The 22,790-nt window shown below is 43.3% G+C and overlaps 1 protein-coding gene across 1 annotated transcript in view; it reads right to left on the bottom strand.

Moving 5' to 3' along the window:
• The window catches only part of LOC124606480, a 358,898-nt gene that overhangs the window by 112,978 nt on the left and 223,130 nt on the right, over window positions 1-22,790 (bottom strand). The window contains exon 9 of the mRNA XM_047138463.1: window positions 11,581-11,755. Coding sequence (XP_046994419.1) covers window positions 11,581-11,755 — 175 coding nt within the window. The remainder of the gene's footprint in view (window positions 1-11,580; window positions 11,756-22,790) is intronic.

Raw genomic sequence — 22,790 nt, 5'->3', positions numbered from 1 at the left:
GACAAGAAATATACAGGAAAACACATCTTGGGTTTACAGAGTTATAAAAGGCATTTGATAACGTGAACACAGAAGGGCTATGGAATACAGTGACTGAGGAAGGTTATCCATTTCATTTCACAAATCCTATATATCGCCTATACACAGATATCAAAATTATTATAGCTATGGAAAATATAATCACAAAGACAGTGAAGACAAAGAAAGGGGTAAAATAAAAGATGTTATAATTCTCCACAACGCCGAAGTAGATGAACTGAACAGTAAATGGGAAGTATTTAATAAAGAAGATGTACATTTAGATTGTGGTACTAAACTAAGTTTTAAATTGCACTTTCAATAAATCTTTTCCACAGGAAAATCGTACAAAAATACCGTCATTTGACCATCGGAAGACTCCCGTATGGACGACATAGTAATAAGCATCCCTGGTGTAGAGAAACTGCTGAAAGGTTTGTAGGCAAGTAAATCACCAGGTCCGGATGGAATCGTAATTCGGAATTGTCTCCTTACCTACCATGGCTTTATTTTGAATCTCCCTGGCAGCACAAAATCCCAAGCAACTGGAAGAAAGCGCAGCTGAGTCCTGTATATAGAATGGGTAAAAAAGCCGGACACAAAATTACAGACCAATATCCCTAACTTCTGTTGGCTGCATAATCCTTGAACGTTTTCTCACTTCGAATATAATAACTTTCTTGAGACTGAGAAGCTTATGTCCACGAATCAGCATGGTTCAAGAAAGCATCGCTCGTGCGAAACTCAGCTTGCCCTTTTCTCACATGATATACTGCGAACTGTGGATGAAGGGCAACAGGCAGATGCCGTATTTATAGATTTTCGGATAGCATTTGACATGGTACTGTATTGCAAGCTGTTAACGAAGGTACGAGCATATGGAATAAGTTCACATATATGTGAGTGACTCGAAGACTTCTTAAAGAACAGAACCCAGTATGTTGTCCTCGACGGCGGGTGTTCATCAGAGACAAGGGTACCGTCAGGAGTGCCCCAGGGGTGTGTGATAGGACCGCTGTTGTTCTCTATGTACATAAATGACTTGCGAGACAGGGTTGGCACCAATCTGCGGTTTTTTGCTTACGATGCTGTGGTGTATGGTAAGGTGCCTAAGTTGTGTGACTGTAGGAAGATACAAGACAGACAAAACTTCTAGTTGGTGTGATGGATGGCAGCTAGCTCTAAATGTGGAAAAATGTAAGCTAATGCGGATGAGTAGGAAGAACAAACCTGTAATGTTCTGTTACAGCATTACTAGTGTCCTGTCTCACACAGTCAGGTCGTTTAAATATCTGAGGTAACGTTGTAAAGCGATAGGAAATGGAACGATCTTCTAATGATTGTGTTAGAAAAGGGGAATGGTCGACTTCGGTTTATTGGGGGAATTCTAGGAAATTATAGTTCACTTGTAGAGAAGACCGCATATAGGACGCTGGTGCGACCTATTCTTGAGTACTGCTCGAGTATTTGAGATCCGTACCAGGTCGGATTGAAGGCCGACATTGAAGCAGTTCAGACGCAAGCTAATAGATTTGCTACCGGTAGGTTCGAACAACACGTAAGTGTTATCTAAAGGCTTCGGGAACTCAAATGGGAATCCCTGGAGGGGTGGCGACTTTTTTTTCCGAGAAACACTACAGAGAAAATTTAGAGACCCGGCATTTGAAACAGACTATCGAACAATTCTGCTGCCGCCAACATACATTACCACGAATGTAAGATACGATAAATTGGGGCTCATGAACAGGCATATAAACGGATAAACGGCCGTTTTTCCCTGGCTCTATTTGCGAGTGGAACGGGAACGGAAATGACTAATAGTGGTACAGGGTACCCACCGCGACGCACTGTACGATGGCTTGCGTAGTCTCTTATGTAGATGTAGATGCTGGTGTAGATGTAGATGTAAATGCAATTTTATAAGCAGATGATTTTACTCTAACTTCAAAGAATGAAGATGACCTTCAGACTGAAGTATCAGGTAGGCTCCGTTGGAGCTGCGCGCTTCGGGACTTGTTCTGACGGAGGGTTGTAGAGGATTGGCTGTGCTGTAGCGAGGGCGGAACGCAAATTGTCGCGTTGTGTTATAACAGCACGAAGCAAATTTTGTGATGTTTTTCGTGCCGCAGCGTGGCCAAGGAAGATCGTGCAGCCCGTACGAAAGCCGACGCAGCGAAGTGAAAATCGGTCGGTCGGATTACCAAACGCGCCGATCCAGAACGCGAGAAGAAAGAGGAAAGTCATACACCTGTCCCGCCTCTGCATATCCACTGCAGAGGTACACCACAGACGGTGCTGTACGATACTACCGCCGGCTGCTGCGAGCACGGAGTGGGTGCTAAGTCTGCTGACTCCAACACCACTGTCGAGCTGCCGGCAGCGAGTTTGGCAAGTCACAGAGCCTGAGGAGACGCCGCAGCCAATGCAGCAGGACAAGCAAGATCAAATGAACTTGTTGACCGCCTGGCCAAACAGGCTACCGGTAAACCAACTCTGGAGATCGTCCTGCCGGAGCCTCATCTCAGATCGGTCTTCCGCAGCAAAGTTTTCGCGATCTGGGATTCTGAATGGCGCACCGTCAGTACCCCAAACAAACTCCGTGTTATCAGGGAGACGAAGAATGTGTGGCTGTCATCCATGCGAGCCACTCGTATGGTCTGTTGTCCCTTGCCGGCCCCGCATCGGCCATACGTGACAAAAAATAAAAACACCTATAGCCGTCCTTATGATTGATTTATTTTGTCGCTACCAGTTTCAACGCGATAAAATAAATCAAAATCATAAGGACGGCTGTAGATGTTTTTATTTTTGTCGTGATAGTAAACGGCCGTCGTCCCAGTGACCTCCTGCTAAAAGGATGGACGTACAAAATAGTTGGCTAACACCTCCTCCGTCACGAGGACCCACCTCGGTGTCGCTATGGCTCTCGTATAACTGTCGGCCACCTCTTGTTGTACTGCGGAATTTTAGCAGCTCTGCTGCGGACTTTTAACCTTCCCAGCACCCTACCTATGGTGCTGGGCTACAATGCCTCATGGCCGGTTTAGTTTTACGTTTCAGTCGTGAGGGGAGTTTTTCTCGTACCATATAAGGATGGGTGTCTGGCCTTCTCTCCCACGCCTCCACCCTCCCTCCCTTTTACCTCTTCATCACTCTCGCATTGCTTTTGTTTGCCTTGGTGTTTGTCTTTTTCCTATGTGTGTCCTTGTCGCCTTGTCTTTTAGGTTGACGGTTTTAGTATGTCCCAGAGTGCTTGGCTCATCCTTTTTTATTGTTGTAATCAGCTAGCCCCAGAGATCTGGTATATGATTTTAATACCTTCCTCTACCTTTCATTTTAGTGTACGTTTCCCCCTTCGGTTCGCTTCATTTGTTTTCTCTTTCGGTGTGGTTACCCGCTATTTTTACTTCCACCAACTCCTTTGTTTTTAATAATTTTACCTTGCTACTTGTTTGCTTTAGGAAAAAGGGACTGATAACCCTTTAGTTGGTCCTTTTATATCCCAAACCAACCAAGCAACCAAGAAAGGCCAAGTCACTCCTTTGGGTCTTGTACGAACAAGCAGTCGAGGAAGGACTTCGACGAGCTGGGTTCGGAGACGCGACCGTAAAGCTGCACAACCGAACCAACAGAAGGAAGCCGCCGCTTGGTATCGTCCTCGACAGATAGTACAGGTGGCATCATTGAGCTGCGGAAGCCCTCCCTCCTGTCCTGAAACCTAAGCCACAGCGCTTCAGATGCCATCGAGAAGGACACGTCGCCAAGTACTGTCATAAAGCCGCCAAGTGCGTAAAGTGCTCCCGCGAAGTTTCAACGGCGGCAGGTGCGCATAGGAAACAGACCAACACACTCTGGCTGCGGCAAGCCCCGTGTGGGCAACTGGTGAAGCTGCCCAGCGAGCCCCATGTCGTCAATTGGTGGAGCTGCCCGGCGAGCCCCATTTGGCCAATTGGTGAAGCTGCCCAGCTCTCGCAACCTCCAGCCAGATCAGCAGCGTGATAGCGCCCCCTTGCACAAAGACGCGCTGCCAGAGAAGAAACGGACGGCGGCAAATACGACGAACCCAGAGCAGTGGAGTGGCGAGACGGCGGTGGTTCTCTCTGACTGTGACCAGTCTGAACGTCCCACCAGTGCTGGGGAGGACTGACCGCAAACGGAGATTGGGGGTAAGCAAAAGCCGGGACCCAAGAAGACGCAACAGTAGCAGACGACCAACGCCATGTGCACCTCCGCAATGCACGACGTTGTCGGGGGAGCAATTGCAACCCTTAAGGCCTGTTCTCGCTGCAGAAAAGAAGGAGACCCTAGGACAACTGCATACAGGGCTTGCTCACGGCATATGATCTGCCATTCCAGCAGCATCGCAGGAGGAGGGATTTGCTAAGAAGACATGTGACGGAAGAGTGCCTGCCTCTGCAAGAGCTCCAGCAGCACTACGGGAGAAGGGCACCGCCGAGGAGACAGGCAGCTCTCCGTTGGCTACGGCGGCAACGCCCAAAGCCACTGGGACGACTCCTGATGAGAACACCGCAGCAGCACTTAACGCGCGAGCGAAACATGCCGGCGTGCATCTTGATAAACAGGCTGAATCATAACTCAGATCGCAAGGGGACAGATTCGATAACCAGCTTTGAAAACCGCACCATGCGGTAAAGAAGAAGAAGAAGACAAGTAGACGAAACCTAAAAAATGATTTCCAAAGGAGAAGCCACCAACAGGCAACCTAAGTCCGTTGTTGTGCCCAGTCACTACAGACTCATACGATAAGGTTCTACAGACAAAACCTATCCTTGCATGATCTGTCACAGATAGCAAAAAATCCAAAATCCTCTGTTGCTCTTACTGCCCATCCTGACTATTGCACAGACTACTTTTTTTTTTTTTTTTTTTTTTTTTTTTTTTGCCTTGACGCTTGCCTTGGCACTTTTCCCCCTCTACCCTTAGACTTCTTATCCTTCTTTCGCATTATCTAAAACTCCTGTCTCCTATATGGACACATATTAGTGAGTAATCCTACCCAGACGTACAGACATCATCACGGCTCACATCCCTTGATTTCCTCGATTGAAACTAACAATACGGAGGTAACACTAGAACTTCTGGAATGGTCACCACGTAGGTGTTGGCATGGAGGGGCCCAACTTTATTTTATTTTTGAAAAATTAGATTACGACCTGAAATTGTCTGTAGATAAAAGGACAATGTGATGACATTTCAGGGCATACAACGAGTAAGCTAAGAAATGGTTTGAAATAGTAAAATCATGGAGAAATTTAAATATTTTACTATCTTAGATGTGACATCACATATGAATAGGACCATCACATTGCAAGCTAACGTCCCAAAGATATTCGGGCTCACATGCGGTTCCTCTTCGTCGAAATGTCTTGGCTCAAACTCATCTAGGGGTTGAACCGCACGTGTCGCATTACACGCCCTAATTTGACACTTGTGACCCTTTGGTTAAATTGTCTGGCTGATGGCAAGTTAGCGAAATTATATGAAACATTCAAAGTTAATATAATATATAATAACAGTAACAATAATATCAGGAACTAAATTAACGACCCATAAATGATGTGGGCCACACAGTTGCGATTTGGTTAGAAAAATGTTTATTCAGAAAGCAAACTAACAGCGAAAGTGGTCGTATTTAGAGTTACTGTTACACTCGAGTGCATATCCATGTGACACAGTTCGATCATTCACAATATCGTCGTGAAATACAAGTCCAATACTCCACCTCGTCATTTATACGAAAAGTTAGAGTTCACACCAGGCGCGCGGCTGCTCGCCGCTCAGAGACTAAATCCCGCGACACCACACAACGCGAAAATTTTAAGTCGTTTCACTTCCCACCTACATAAAGACCGACCATCCGCTTTTGCGCCTGCACCAGAAGTGTCCCTCCGCGTCTCCCGTGTGCCGAACATCGTTGCTCAACCGGCTAGTGCAGTTCCCTTCCCTGAAGCCGTTCATCTGATTGGCTACAGTTTATTCTACATTATTTTACACTTTCACATATTTAAATAATCGTAGCTTGGCCACTTTCACCTTCTAAATAAAGTAACAATAATATCCCTTACATAATAAACGTTAAATTCTTTTACATAAGACCAATACAGTTTCCTTCTTAACTTAGAATGTCACGGCCAGTAGCCTTGCACCAATGTGCTTTCTGATAAATAAATTAAGAACAAAAGTAACTATTATGCACTAAACTTTATAACAAATATTCTATTACCTAATGATTCAATAAGGTGTCATGATCATCGTTCAATGTGTTACGTGTGGAGGAAATGATGATCTGATACTCAACTGAAAATATTGATAATTTAAATTTACTATATCTTTTAAAGAAATAAAGTTACAGATTTGGTATTTATAGCATTAATCATTTTAATCATGTGCTTTTATATGAAATGTCGCCCGTTAAGATCGACCACAGCGTTTAGATTTTAGCATTCAGGTCTTAGTTACAAAACTTGTTAATTTCACTTTAATAGTAAATCCTAAACTATTATAATATGATCAATATTCAAATTTTTATTGGGATCACCAGGAAAATTTAAGAAAGATGGTACATTAAAATTACTGTGTCTTTATTCCCTGAATTACTACAGAATTAAATAGTTATCGAAAATTTTTCCCTTTATGGCCGATCTTAGGTCCGACATATTTCACACTGCTACGCCTCCCTCGGCACAAACAGCTCCTACGGGGTTACCCTATGACGTAGGTGCTCGCCTGTCTCACTTGCACACTACACCGCTTAGGCCTGATCATCATGGCCTCATTCAGCACAATAGACGCCTGTGAATTTCCCCATCAAATGGCGAATCTGTGCTCTGAGCGGGACACGGTTCTGGACGACAGGATTCGTTTCACAATTCCTGCAAGACTGTCTCTTTCGGCCATTTACTTAAATGAGAGCGAAATGCTCGTTAACTCACAACATGGTCTAAAAATTGAATATACACTCCTGGAAATGGAAAAAAGAACACATTGACACCGGTGTCTCAGACCCACCATACTTGCTCCGGACACTGCGAGAGGGCTGTACAAGCAATGATCACACGCACGGCACAGCGGACACACCAGGAACCGCGGTGTTGGCCGTCGAATGGCGCTAGCTGCGCAGCATTTGTGCACCGCCGCCGTCAGTGTCAGCCAGTTTGCCGTGGCATACGGAGCTCCATCGCAGTCTTTAACACTGGTAGCATGCCGCGACAGCGTGGACGTGAACCGTATGTGCAGTTGACGGACTTTGAGCGAGGGCGTATACTGGGCATGCGGGACGCCGGGTGGACGTACCGCCGAATTGCTCAACACGTGGGGCGTGAGGTCTCCACAGTACATCGATGTTGTCGCCAGTGGTCGGCGGAAGGTGCACGTGCCCGTCGACCTGGGACCGGACCGCAGCGACGCACGGATGCACGCCAAGACCGTAGGATCCTACGCAGTGCCGTAGGGGACCGCACCGTCACTTCCCAGCAAATTAGGGACACTGTTGCTCCTGGGGTATCGGCGAGGACCATTCGCAACCGTCTCCATGAAGCTGGGCTACGGTCCCGCACACCGTTAGCCCGTCTTCCGCTCACGCCCCAACATCGTGCAGCCCGCCTCCAGTGGTGTCGCGACAGGCGTGAATGGAGGGACGAATGGAGACGTGTCGTCTTCAGCGATGAGAGTCGCTTCTGCCTTGGTGCCAATGATGGTCGTATGCGTGTTTGGCGCCGTGCAGGTGAGCGCCACAATCAGGACTGCATACGACCGAGGCACACAGTGCCAACACCCGGCATCATGGTGTGGGGAGCGATCTCCTACACTGGCCGTACGCCACTGGTGATCGTCGAGGGGACACTGAATAGTGCACGGTACATCCAAGCCGTCATCGAACCCATCGTTCTACCATTCCTAGACCGGCAAGGGAACTTGCTGTTCCAACAGGACAATGCACGTCCGCATGTATCCCGTGCCACCCAACGTGCTCTGGAAGGTGTAAGTCAACTATCCTGGCCAGCAAGATCTCCGGATCTGTCCCCCATTGAGCGTGTTTGGGACTGGATGAAGCGTCGTCTCACGCGGTCTGCACGTCCAGCACGAACGCTGGTCCAACTGAGGCGCCAGGTGGAAATGGCATGGCAAGCCGTTCCACAGGACTACATCCAGCATCTCTACGATCGTCTCCATGGGAGAATAGCAGCCTGCATTGCTGCGAAAGGTGGATATACACTGTACTAGTGCCAACAGTGTGCATGCTCTGTTGCCTGTGTCTATGTGCCTGTGGTTCTGTCAGTGTGATCATGTGATGTATCTGACCCCAGGAATGTGTCAATAAAGTTTCCCCTTCCTGGGACAATGAATTCACGGTGTTCTTATTTCAATTTCCAGGAGTGTATTTACTTCTACACGTGAAACGATTGTAAAAACTTTGCAGAATAAAGCCAGGAAAGACACCCAGCTGAAGTTCGACAAAGCCATGGCAGTAGCAACCCTTACTTACAGAAGTGAAGCATGAGTGACAACAAGACACCAAGTAAGCATAACAAAGCTTTTCTTATTGAAGAAACCTTATATTTTCATTAGTGTTCGTAAACAGACATTCTCCTGTACATATGTTTTTCCTTCTGTAAAAGTCTCTCTTTATAATAATAATAATAATTGTATTCGACAACATAGTAGAGATTTATCTGTGCCCAGCGACACTGAAATGGCCTCTTGCTTAAACAGAATACGGTAACGAAAATTTTCTCTCTCTTTTTGCGTAAGTGCGTGAGTTCATTCACTATTACTTTATCTCGTAGTCTGGTGAAGCGCGCAGACCCATGATTCTTTTGCTTTTGTGTAATTCGTGAGAGGCTTGACCCAGCAAAGTCGGCACGTCATTGTGAGAAAACGTAGTGACCGAACATGTATGCGCTCAGTCACCACATTTTTCTTGTTCACAGCAATCAGTTACCCCGCGATCAAAGGTTGATCATTTTAGGGTAGCTTGCAACCATTCCATGCAAAAGCTCTTCGAAATGATTCAGTCATTTTTCTGTGAACTATGATGCTGTTATAGTCTTTGCCCATATTAGACACCAAGTTTTAATTATTACATGTTTCACGTTGATGTGTTGACCTCCCAGAGAAATTATAGAGGTAAACTAAAACTTAAGCTAAAAGTAGAGGTGGAACACTTCGAACACAGCTGAAGAAATGAGTTTTCTATAAAGAATGGAAGGATGTGGAAGAGAGGGTCGTAAAATAAAGGAGGATATGGCGTAAGATTTTGGAATACATAAGCTGAGCGAAAAAATAAACAAAACTAGGAGAAAACATAAAAACCAAGTACATCATCTACGCGAAAAAATACTCGCGGTAAAGCGTGTCAGTTATAAGTAACTGCAAGAAGATATGTAAGAAGACGATACAACAGATGAAGTACAATAACAGGAAATTCGGCTAATACCTGAATTGATGAAGGCGAAGAAGGGACAGAGGTGTATAGGCACATATTTTATTCACTCCATTTACGAGTGGAACAGGAATGACTTCCTATCGTCCAGAGTATCACCGACATGGGTTGTACGAGGGTCGTTCAATAAGTAATGCCCGACATTATTTTTAAAAAACCATTAATATACATGGACAAACGTCCTTGTTGACGGTTCACAATTTATATTTGTTCCGTGCACCGGTGAAGTTTCGAAACGTTCTGGCAGATGGCAGAGCCGTAGTACAGCATCAAAATGGCGTCTACATACGACTCACGTTACGAGCCCAGTGCTGTTATTGAATTCTTGTGTGTGGAAAATGAAACCGTGGTGAATATCCACAAACGTTTGCGTGCAGTGTATTGCGATGCTGCGGTTGATAGGAGTACAGTTCGGCTATGGGCAAAGAAAGTTATAGCCTCAGGAAATGCAGAACCAGAGCTCCACGATCAGCCACGCTCGGGACGTCCTGTCACAGTCACTGCTCCAGACGTGCTGAATCGTGCGGATGCCATTTAGAAAAATGTTCAAACGGCTCTGAGCACTATGGGACTTAACATCTGAGGTCATCAGTCCCATGGAACTTAGAACTACTTAAACCTAACTAACCTAAGGACATCACACACATCCATGCCCGAGGCAGGATTCGAACCTGCGACCGTAGCGGTCGCACGGTTCCGGACTGCGCGCCTAGAACCGCGAGACCACCGCGGCCAGCGCACCCAACTTTCATCCCCCTTAACGATCCGTGACAGAATGGCCTCTTCATCGGTCTGAAAACGCTCCAACAGTTCACATGAAATGGCCATTCTTTGAATCTTGTTGTCCGCTGTGAGCATTCGTGGAACCCATGGTGTGCACCTCTTTGAATATCCGAGAATCTCGATCATTGCAGACGCACTTCCAATGTTGACCGACAACTGTAAAGCCAATGTCGAGTTGTGATGCGCCAGTCGGTACGAATAATGGCGCCGGCTGGTGTGGCCGAGTGGTCCTAGGCGCTTCAGTCTGGAACCGCGCGACCGCTACGGTCGCAGGTTCGAATCCTGCCTTGGGCATGGATGTGTGTGATGGCCTTAGGTTAGTTAGGTTTAAGTAGTTCTAAGTTCTAGGGGACTGATGACCACAGTTGTTAAGTCCCATAGTGCTCAGAGCCATTTGAACCAAAGTTGGATGCATCACTTAGCCCCGGAAACAAAAAGGTGGTTCACGGAGTGGCATCATGCACGCCACACTTTAGTCTGAGAGCACGCGAACACATCGCCAAATTGCGCTGGACGTCACAGCCTCATCCACCCTATAGTCCAGACCTGGCACCCTCGTTCTTCCATATCTTTGGGCTGCTTGAAGATTCTCTACGGGGAACGGACTTCGAAGATGACAAGAGTGTCACTCATTCAGTGAAAACGTGGCAACGCCTACAGGATAAGAGCTTTTACCAGCATGGAATACATGCTCCTCCACAACGTTGGCGTACAGCCGTAGAACGTGATGGAGACTACGTAGAAAATAGGACATGGACAAGACATGTTTATGTATATTGTCACCAAATTCTGACTCTTAATAATAAATATGTTCTGAGAAAAAAATGTACTTATTGAAAAGCCTTGTGAAATGGTTACTGACATATATGTGGACGTTGGTGTGGCATCAGTAGGAGCACAGCTAGTGCTCAAGTAGTGGTTGTACACAGTATGTGTGCCAGTCCCCTTGCAGTCAGTCGTCTTAAGGCCCCTATACAAAGGCGGACCAGTCAGCTGACTCGTTCACTGGGTGGATATGCCCTGTCTCGTCCTGCTGGGTGCAGGCGACGGGCTCGCAGCTGGGTACGCGGTCTGGGTGCGTCAGTTCGAGTGGTGAACCTCTACCTGCTAGCCCCAACTGGTGAACCTCTACCTGCTAGCCCCAACTGCTACCTGTCAGCGCACACTCCACCACTGCGGGCAGGTAGGGTCCGCCACGCAGTCGCCGGTATCCACATATAGCAGGACGAGTCAACTATCAGGTGGGCTAGCGAGTCAGCAGGCCAGCTTGGCTGTGTGTGTGTGGCTCTGTAGTTGTGGAGCTGGGTGGGACTCACGTGGACGAGCAGCTGGTGGGCGCGCAGCAGGTGCCTGAGCAGCAGCGCGATGTAGTCCAGCTGGCGCGCCGAGTAGTGGTCGGCGGCGTGGCGGCGCCGGGGCGGCGGGGGCCCCAGAGAGCGCTGCACCCACAGCCAGCCGCGCGCCAGCACCGCCTCCACGCGCTCCTCCCACCTGCAGCAGGCGGCGAGACAGTGAGGCCAACACACACTCCCCACCACCAAATGTGTCTGCACTGCAGGGAGGCGTCACACAGATAACACTAAGTAGGAAAACCGTACAGGTAACAGCACAGCATTTGGAGGGCTGCCCTGCAGGTTGGGTGCAAATCGTACATGTATCGAAGTGCCTGTCAGGTCAAGTCACGCTCCGTGGTGAAACTGTCATTGCCCTGCGATCACAAACTGTTGGCATAGGAACCATGTCAAGGCAGTTCTGTAGCTCTGGCAAAATCGTCGCAGCTCCCGCCCCCCACCCTCTCCACCTCTACCTCCTGTAAAACTACATTTTTGCTATTTTACTACGTAGTTTTACCAAATTTCATATGTTTTTAATTAGGTTTGATAGAAATGTGGCATTATTGTAAAATATTATTTAAATGAACAATGTGATTTAAAATATTGCACACAAAAATTAGAAGCATCATTGTAAATAAATTGCAGATTCCGAAATAGAGAAAACAAAATAAATAACTCATTGTTCCATTAAGTTTCGGGTGTGCAGCCGCAAGAAATCTCCTTCTTCTTCTAATATTTCGGCTGTATAACGTTCAGCCATCTTCAGAGTGAGCCGCAAGATTTCTTGCGGCTGCACACCCGAAACTTAATGGAACACTCTTTGCGCCGCCAAAACCTGAAGCTGCGCAAATAACTTATTGTTTAAGGCATCTATTGTACAATGGTGGTAATATTGCGTACAATAAACCAAAGATTTTACTTGCTCCGTCTATACTGCTACCACTCGTTAGCTGATAGAAATCGACAAAAATGGAAGCCTTCGGCGATGAGCATATTAGCTTCAACACCCGCTCACTGACCTTTCAGATCATAAAATACCGTAGCAAAATATCAAGAACTCCAATGTTGAACATGACCAACATTGTAGGTAGCAGATGTGTGAACCAAACGTTATGTTAGCGATGGACGGTTCGTTTCTTCATCATTCTACATGGACAAACTAGAATGCGGTTGCAGTGGTAATCTGAGAGAAAGGCATTTCTCGTAGGCAGAAGATAGCTACATTAATGGCTGTAGAGTTTACATATCTCTCCCAGTTAATGCCTAAACTATCTTTCTTTCCCGCTTTTTTTACCAGTCAGATTTGTGTCACCTCTGAATCTCTGCCCTTGGGGATGTTCTACCTCGACAAACTCTCAGTACAGCCCTGGTTAGCACCTCCGTAGTACGTCAGTCAGCAAGCAAGCCCAGTTAACAATCTTAAGTTTACGGGGAATCTGCCTATAACGAATATTGAGCAGGCAATCATCAATTCTCTGTGATATAATAAGGTATTGTGCCATTTATACAATTTTGTTCCTGTAGCACGTCACATCTTGGAACTGACCAACACATTTCTATAAAAAATGGCAAATACAGAGTCTCACCCCTCAGCCCCCATCATCAAACCAGAAAAAATTCCGTGGAGTGACGCAAAATGTTAACAGACAATGCAAATACTTTGACTTGCTAGTCGACCAACCTCACAGGGTGCAGACAGGTACAACTCACTTATCGGTTTCCTTCGCTTTTAACTTGAGTATGCCACCATAGCATAAAATCAGCACATCTGCTTTCATGGAAGGACTAAGCATAGGTGAAACTGAGGGCCATGAATCCTGTAAGACGAGCATATTTCGTTTAAAATAAAATAACATCTTCTCACACAAGGAGTTCAAGTCTCTAAGTTATGGAAATAATACGAAAAACAGTGACTTGGAAAACTTAAAGGAAATAGCACAGGCTTTGGAAATTTGTAGGCAGGCTGACGCAAATCGAATGTATAGACATGTCTCCAGTTCGTTTATTATTGCCTTCTGCTGCTCAGTACCTGTGAAAAGTTGGGTAATATTTCAAGTTCCTAGGTTCTGCCTCCTATAACTTCAGCCAACAGCTGTCAATAATGGATACAAACCAAGTTTTCTTCACGGATGAATTGCAATTCACCTTGGAGTAAGGGTGATACACGAAGATATGCAAATAGTTTAATATGTTATTCTACAAGCAAAACTAAAAAAAAAAGTTCATATAAATGTAGGTCCGCAAATTTTTAGTTACAGATTTACGGCTAATAAAAGATTTTACCTGAAATTTAGCAATTTGGATATGCTGTGAAAGGACGCAAAATATTGATAGTAGAGGAAAGCAGCTGATTCGTTGGTTGATCAGTCTGAAAACACACACAACAGTTGTAGCTAACGCTGCGCCAGTGAAATATCCTACCTTGCAGTGACATGAAGCCGACAAGAGAGTCGACAACTGTAAAAACGTTTTGTTCCGAGGTATCATGTGCATGCTTATGTAAACTACATGAAGCAGTAGATAAAAACTGTGCACGGCGACCAGAGGGAAAAGGAGGAAAGGCTTTAAGTGACAAAAAGGGACTTTCACTGTATATACGACAGTGTACCACTAGATGCCCTACTGTGATCTCTCTGTATACCGGGTTGCCAAATGGTACTAGTATATACCAAAGGCCGGCCGGAGTGGCCGTGCGGTTCTGGGCGCTACAGTCTGGAGCCGAGCGACCGCTCCGGTCGTAGGTTCGAATCCTGCCTCGGGCATGGATGTGTGTGCTGTCCTTAGGTTAGTTAGGTTTAATTAGTTCTAAGTTCTAGGCGACTGATGACCTCAGCAGTTAAGTCGCATAGTGCTCAGAGCCAAGAGATATACCAAAGGACAATACACTCCTGGAAATGGAAAAATGAACACATTGACACCGGTGTGTCAGACCCACCATACTTGCTCCGGACACTGCGAGAGGGCTGTACAAGCAATGATCACACGCACGGCACAGCGGACACACCAGGAACCGCGGTGTTGGCCGTCGAATGGCGCTAGCTGCGCAGCATTTGTGCACCGCCGCCGTCAGTGTCAGCCAGTTTGCCGTGGCATAGGAGCTCCATCGCAGTCTTTAACACTGGTAGCATGCCGCGACAGCGTGGACGTGAACCGTATGTGCAGTTGACGGACTTTGAGCGAGGGCGTATAGTGGGCATGCGGGACGCCGGGTGGACGTACCGCCGAATTGCTCAACACGTGGGGCGTGAGGTCTCCACAGTACATCGATGTTGTCGCCAGTGGTCGGCGGAAGGTGCACGTGCCCGTCGACCTGGGACCGGACCGCAGCGACGCACGGATGCACGCCAAGACCGTAGGATCCTACGCAGTGCCGTAGGGGACCGCACCGCCACTTCCCAGCAAATTAGGGACACTGTTGCTCCTGGGGTATCGGCGAGGACCATTCACAACCGTCTCCATGAAGCTGGGCTACGGTCCCGCACACCGTTAGGCCGTCTTCCGCTCACGCCCCAACATCGTGCAGCCCGCCTCCAGTGGTGTCGCGACAGGCGTGAATGGAGGGACGAATGGAGACGTGTCGTCTTCAGCGATGAGAGTCGCTTCTGCCTTGGTGCCAATGATGGTCGTATGCGTGTTTGGCGCCGTGCAGGTGAGCGCCACAATCAGGACTGCATACGACCGAGGCACACAGGGCCAACACCCGGCATCATGGTGTGGGGAGCGATCTCCCACACTGGCCGTACACCACTGGTGATCGTCGAGGGGACACTGAATAGTGCACGGTACATCCAAGCCGTCATCGAACCCATCGTTCTACCATTCCTAGACCGGCAAGGGAACTTGCTGTTCCAACAGGACAATGCACATCCGCATGTATCCCGTGCCACCCAACGTGCTCTAGAAGGTGTAAGTCAACTACCCTGGCCAGCAAGATCTCCGGATCTGTCCCCCATTGAGCATGTTTGGGACTGGATGAAGCGTCGTCTCACGCGGTCTGCACGTCCAGCACGAACGCTGGTCCAACTGAGGCGCCAGGTGGAAATGGCATGGCAAGCCGTTCCACAGGACTACATCCAGCATCTCTACGATCGTCTCCATGGGAGAATAGCAGCCTGCATTGCTGCGAAAGGTGGATATACACTGTACAGTCGTGTGAAGTTAGCACCCCTTTTCCGAGAAATATACATTTTTTTCAGAGTTCTTGATAGATATGGAATAGTTCTAGAGTTCTTTGTACAAAATTTCAATAGTTCTGCAGAATTTAGCGAAGAAAACAACAATATTCGAAAAAATTTTCGTATCGAAAACGTTCTTTGGCAATTTCCGCAAAATGTAAATAAGTACAAGAGTTCTGAGCACAGTTCTGAACAGAGCTCCAAGAGTTCTATCGAAAACCCTATTAACATTTTTTTGTGCAGCTAATAGTTTACGAGATAATTGCAATTTAAGGAGAAAATCTTTTCACTTACTGTGAAGTTGGCACCCTTTTTTTCACAAATGTATACTTTTTTCAGATTTCTTGATAGATATGCCATAGTTCTAGAGTTCGTTGTACAAAATTTCAATAGTTCTGCAAAATTTAGCGACGAAAACAATATTCGAAAAAATTTTCGTATCGAAGACATTCTTCGTCAATTTTCGCAAATTGTAAATAAGTTCAACAGTTCTGAGCACAGTTCTGAACAGAACTCCAAGAGTTCTATCGAAAACCCAATTAACATTTTTTTGTGCAGCTAATAGTTTACGAACTAATTGCAATTTAAGGAGAAAATCTTTTCATTTACTGTGAAGTTGGCACCCTTTTCTTCAGAAATGTATATTTCTTTCACAGTTCTTGACAGGTATGCCATAGTTCTAGAGTTCTTTGTACAAAATTTCAATAGTTCTGCAGAATTTAGGGAAGAAAACAACAATACTCGAAAACATTTTTCTATCGAAATCATTTTTTGTCAATTTTCGCAAAAATTAAACTGGTACAACAGTTCTGAGGACAGTTCTGAACAGAACCCCAAGAGCTCTATCGAAAATCCTAATAACATTTTTCTATGGCGATAATAGTTTGTGATAAATTGATTTAATGTGGGACACACTTTCTCTACAGAAAATATAAATATATTCGTACAACAGTTCTGATGACAGTTCTGGACACCACGTGAAGAGTTCTATCGAAATTCCTAGTAGAATTTTTTAGTGCAGGTAATAGTTTAAGAGGTAATTGCAACTTAATTAACAACCCCATAAGAGCTCCTACTGTGAAGCTGGCACCCTTTTTTTTCAGAAATATATATATTTTTTTTCAGAGTTCTTGATAGATAAGTCATAGTTATAGAGTTCTCGGTACAAAATTTCAATAGTTATGCAGAATTTAGCGAAGAAAACAACATTGTATAACAAAGCTGATTCAGGAACCCTTTCCTTTTGATACAATTCTTCCTGTTGCCACAATAAATCACTTGTGCATAGATTCCAACTATACTGATCATTACAAAAATACAACCATTGACCAGCGGCGCACATTTCTTGCAGCGTTGTACAAAGCATTCGGCTTATCCGCTGTGAAAATACTACACTTAACGCTATTTTAAAATTTACGGTGGATGGCTTCCGTTTATCTACAATGTCAGCATCTATCGAATTATCTTCATGCAAACGTGATGCCTGGATCACTCACTTCCCCTTTTAGGTACGGAGGAAACTAGAGTTCAGTCTTGTGGAAGTCAAAAAAGGAAATGTGGGCAGCCCTTCTTTTACTGATAGCAAACTCTAGAGAAATCTCCACACTTGTTTTTCTTCATCATGCCAACAAAAGTAAAACTCTCCCTTCATAGCTCTATTATCATTCCAGTACTAGTAAACCAGTTGTCCGCTTTCACATTTCGACCTGACTGATATATAGGTTTACACAGTCACAGAACAACATCAAATTGTTTATTGCTCAGTTGGTAAATCCTTCTGGTTGCAACACAGCGTATATTTCCAAATTGTACAGGTAAAATACTTAAGAATCCACACTTAAGAATCCATACTCGTTTGTTTTGATTGATACATATTGGCGAAAACTGTACCTTCCACAGAATCCTTCCAGCTTCTTGCCTACTGTAACATTTTCTCCAAGGGTGTAAGATTTGTGGTAGTTGCGTACAAACACAGTAAATATTTCCCGAATAGCTGTTAGCTTGTCTAATTGTCTCCTTTCATCACGAATAGCGCGACTGTAAAATCTAAGGCTCTCCAGAATACATTTGAAACGTTTTATGTTCGTTTGCGAGGTGAAATTTTTCAATGCCATCACCATCAGTTCCACACAGATCTTCCAGGCTTTATCTGTTACTTTTGTTAACAACAATTAAAAACAAGAGACTGATGAAGGCTTTCAATTCAATATCATCTATTGATTTTACCCCTCTCTCACGCTGAAATGAGGCTTTGATGCTCTCAAAATTCTGATTGGAATAGAAAACTACAGTAGACAAATATCGTTATCTATGAGGTAATTACAGCATCACAAATGCTGCTTTGGCTGCACCTATTGGTACAGGTAAATTTCGAATAATATTATGCTCTTCGAACAATATGCTTCGAATTTCTTCAACATTATCTAGTACTTCCCACTTAAAATAATAAAATTCCTATAAAATAACGCAACCAGGCGCAGTGTATTAATCTGATATTTGACGTTCAGACACCGGACACTGACTATTAAACAGCTCAAACAGAATTTAAGTGCAGTTTACATTCTGGATTAGCTTTGTACTACTTACTACGTTGATAAAGAAATAAACTAATCGCTGAAATGAAATACGAAAGGGCACAGTGGATAAAAACGAGCAATCGGCTCATATCTCATCAAGAGAGCATTAGCGTCGATACTGAATCATACATACAACAATGAAAGGCACACATGAAGTGTATAATTTTAGAATCAGGAAGAACCAGATGAATTTTATGACGTAAAACAGTAATTGTTTTGAACTCTCATGACATCCAGGACCCACTAACAGCTAAAAATATGCCCAGGACCCTCATGGATGAAAGTTATATTGCAACATCACCAGTCGCTAGGATACACAAAAACATGTGCTGTGTGTAACGAATAAATTTGAAATTGATGTCGTTAATATTGTTGCAAACATTTGTTCTAGTTAGAAAGGAAGTGTGGAAGTTTGATGAGTTACACTACAGCGAGAGTTAAAAGTCTTTACAATGTATAGAAATGTAAGTATATTTACTGAATATATCGTACAAACGAACTAAGTAGTATGTTTAAATCCTAATTCAATACATGACTGATAGAGGTGTTATAATGTTGAGGGGATACAGTATTAAAGTTAATAAGAAGTTCGAAATTTGTAAATAAGAACCTCGTTTATTTGGTCCTCAATAATCCGGTTTTCCGGTTTATCTGGATTCATATTTTGTGTCCCTTGGTATTTTTCTCTTTTTTTTCTTATGACACGAAGATGTGTAGTCGGTGAGGTACATAGGCTGCTTATCACCAGGCCGGTAATTTAGTCTAGTACTGAGTGATAAGGAACTCGGAGTGTGTGAATGACATTGTTTCTCAAGTATTGTACATTAATATAACGGTGTATTGATGCCCATCAAGTAAGTTGCATAGTAACCACGCCAACAGCACTCCACCACAGCTCATTGTACCTCTGGTGCGATTCTCGACAGGTGTGACACCATCTGGTTAGTGGCGCGTGTGAATGTATCTGCTCTCTCAGCCATCTGTTTGTTTTGCACTGACGAGCCTTCTCACCTTGAATCATCTAAGCGTGCACATCCCACGCTTCCACCTACAGTTACTACAGTCAGTCTTAAGAAGGTGTACTGGCATTTGTATAGTGCTGAACATTTAGACTTTTTGTATTTAGTAGAATATACATCCGGTTTTCGATTTTCGGTTTTCCAAAATAAAAGTGAGAATTTACGATCGTATTCATAGCTGTACTTCCAGCAGTACTTCATCTCCTGCGTTCCCAATTTCGTAGAAGTTGTCCTACGAAAATTGCAGAAGAAGCGCTCCTGGACGAAAGGATATTGTGACGATATTCTTTGGTCACAGCCTGGGGTTAGAGACCCGGTCCGGCACACAGTTTTTATCTGCCAGTAAGTTTCACATCGGCGCACACCCACTGCAGAGAGAACACACAATCTATTTCATAATCTACTGGCACCATAAAAATGTTATGAGGGTTTTTAAAAGAACTCTTTCGGTGCTATCCAAAACTGGCAGCAAAAGGGTTGTGCCAATTTATTATAATGTAGACCAAGTGGGTCTCTCGAAAATGCTATTATCTCATTAACTGTTATCCCCACAAAAAATGTTATTACAGTTGTCGGTAGAACTCTTAGGGTCGTATTAAGAAATGCCGTCAGATCTTTTGTACGAATTTATTACTTTTACATGACAAAAGTGAGTCCCACATTAATTATCTCATATAATGTCATCGTCACAAATAATGTTATTATAGTTTTTGGTAGAACTCTGTGGGTGATATTCAGAACTGTCATCAGAACTATTCTACGAATTTTGCTATATTAGATAAAGTGAGTATCAGATTAAAACAATTATTGTATAAACTATTATCGCCACAAAAATGTTCTTATCATTTTCAGTGCAACTCTTCCGGTGCTATCCTGAACTGCCAACAGAACTGTTATACAAATTTATTTTTTCCAAACTGACAAATAATTTTTTACCACACCAAAATTTTGCCGTGTTATTGTTTTCTTCCCGAAATTCTGTAGAACTATTCGTGTTTTGAGCAGGGAAATCTAGAACTATTGCATATATATCAAGAACTGTGAAAAAAATTTATATTTATCGTAAAAGGGGTTCAAACTTCACGGGAAATGCTCATAAGCATTCCTTAATAATGGCAGTTACTACGTAAACAATTACCTGCACAGAATATGTTACTAGTTTTTTCGATAGAACTCTTATAATGCTATCCAGAGCTGGCATCAGAGCATACGAACAGACATAATTTTTTTTTTTTTGAGTAAGAGTGCCCCACAATTAATCAATTACCATACAAACTATTACAACCACAAAAAATGTTATTATGATTATAGATAGAAGTCTTGACGTGTTAACCAGAACTGTTCATCAAAACTGTTGAACGAATTTACTTTTTCTGTGGAGAAAGTGGGTCTAACATCAAAGCAGTTACCGTATAAACTATCATCGCCACAAAAAGATGTTATTAGCATTTTCGATAGAGCTCTTGGTGTTCTGTTCAGAACTGTTCTACGAATTTACTTCTTGCGAAAATTGACAAAGAATGTATTCGATACGAAAAATTTTTCGAGTATTGTTGTTTTTTTCGCTAAATTATGCATGACTATTCAAATTTTGTACAAATAACTCTAGAACTATGACATTTCTATCAAGAACTCTGAAAATATATATATATTTCTGAAGAAAAGGATTCCAACTTCACAGTAAGTGAAGAGGTCCCCTAATTAAATTGCAATTATATCGTAACGTGTTAGCTGCACAAAAAATTGTAATTAGGATATTCTATAGAACTATTGGGGTTCTGTTCAGAACTGCCCTCAGAACTGTTGTCCGAATTTACTTTTTGCGAAAATTAATAACGAATGTTTGCTATACGAAATTTTTTTCGAGTATTGTTGTTTTCTTCGTTAAATTCTGCAGAACTATTGAAATTTTGTACAAAGAACTCTAGAACTATGCCATATCTATCAAGAACTCTGAAAATAATATACATTTCTGAAAAAAAGGGTGCCAGCTTCACAGTTGGAGCTCTTATGGAATTCTTAATTAAGTTGCAATTACCTCTTAAACTATTACCTGCACAAAAAAATTTCACTAGGATTTTCGATAGAACTCTTTACGTGGTGTCCAGAACTGTCATCAGAACTATTGTACGAATATATTTATATTTTCCGTAAAGAAAGTGTGTCCCATATTAAATCAATTTATCTCAAACCATTATCGCCATAGAAAAATGTTGTTGGGATTTTCGATAGAGCTCTTGGGGTTCTGTTCAGAACTGTCCTCAGAACTGTTGTACAAGTTTAATTTTTACGAAAATTGACAAAAAATGTTTTCGATACGAAGATTTTTTCGAATTTTGTTGTTTTCTTCGCTAAATTCTGCAGAACTATTGAAATTTTGTACAAAGAACTCTAGAACTATGCCATATCTATCAAGAACTCTGAAAAAAATATATATTTCTAAAAAAAAGGGTGCCAACTTCACAGTAAGTGAAAAGATTTTCTCATTAAAATGCAATTATCTCGTAAACTATTAGCTGCACAAAAAAATGTTAATAGGGTTTTCGATAGAACTCTTGGAGTTCTGTTCAGAACTGTGCTCAGAACTGTTGTACTTATTTACAATTTGCGAAAATTGACGAAGAATGTTTTCGATACGAAAATTTTTTCGAATATTGTTTTCGTCGCTAAATTCTGTAGAACTATTGAAATTTTGTACAAAGAACTCTAGAACTATGGCATATCTATCAAGAAATCTGAAAAAAGTATACATTTGTGAAAAAAGGGTGCCAACTTCACAGTAAGTGAAAAGATTTTCTCCTTAAATTGCAATTATCTCGTAAACTATTAGCTGCGCAAAAAAATGTTACTTGGGTTTTCGATAGAACTCTTGGAGTTCTGTTCAGAACTGTGCTCAGAACTGTTGTACTTATTTACAATTTGCGAAAATTGACAAAGAATATTTTTGATACGAAAATTTTTTCGAGTATTGTTGTTTTCGTCGCTAAATTCTGCAGAACTATTGAAATTTTGTACAAAGAACTCTAGAACTATGGCATATCTATCAAGAAATCTGAAAAAAGTATACATTTGTGAAAAAAAGGGTGCCAGCTTCACAGTAGGAGCTCTTATGGAATTCTTAATTAAGTTGCAATAACCTCTTAAACTATTACCTGCACAAACAAATTTCACTAGGATTTTCGATAGAACTCTTCACGTGGTGTCCAGAACTGTCATCAGAACTGTTGTACGAATATATTTATATTTTCCGTAAAGAAAGTGTGTCCCATATTAAATCAATTTATCTCAAACCATTATCGCCATAGAAAAATGTTGTTGGGATTTTCGGTAGAGCTCTTGGGGTTCTGTTCAGAACTGTCCTCAGAACTCTTGTACAAGTTTAATTTTTACGAAAATTGACAAAAAATGTTTTCGATACGAAG

Source organism: Schistocerca americana, chromosome 3 (assembly GCF_021461395.2).
Source record: "Schistocerca americana isolate TAMUIC-IGC-003095 chromosome 3, iqSchAmer2.1, whole genome shotgun sequence".
Lineage (NCBI taxonomy): Eukaryota > Metazoa > Arthropoda > Insecta > Orthoptera > Acrididae > Schistocerca > Schistocerca americana.
This window is presented reverse-complemented; position numbering and strand designations above follow the sequence as displayed.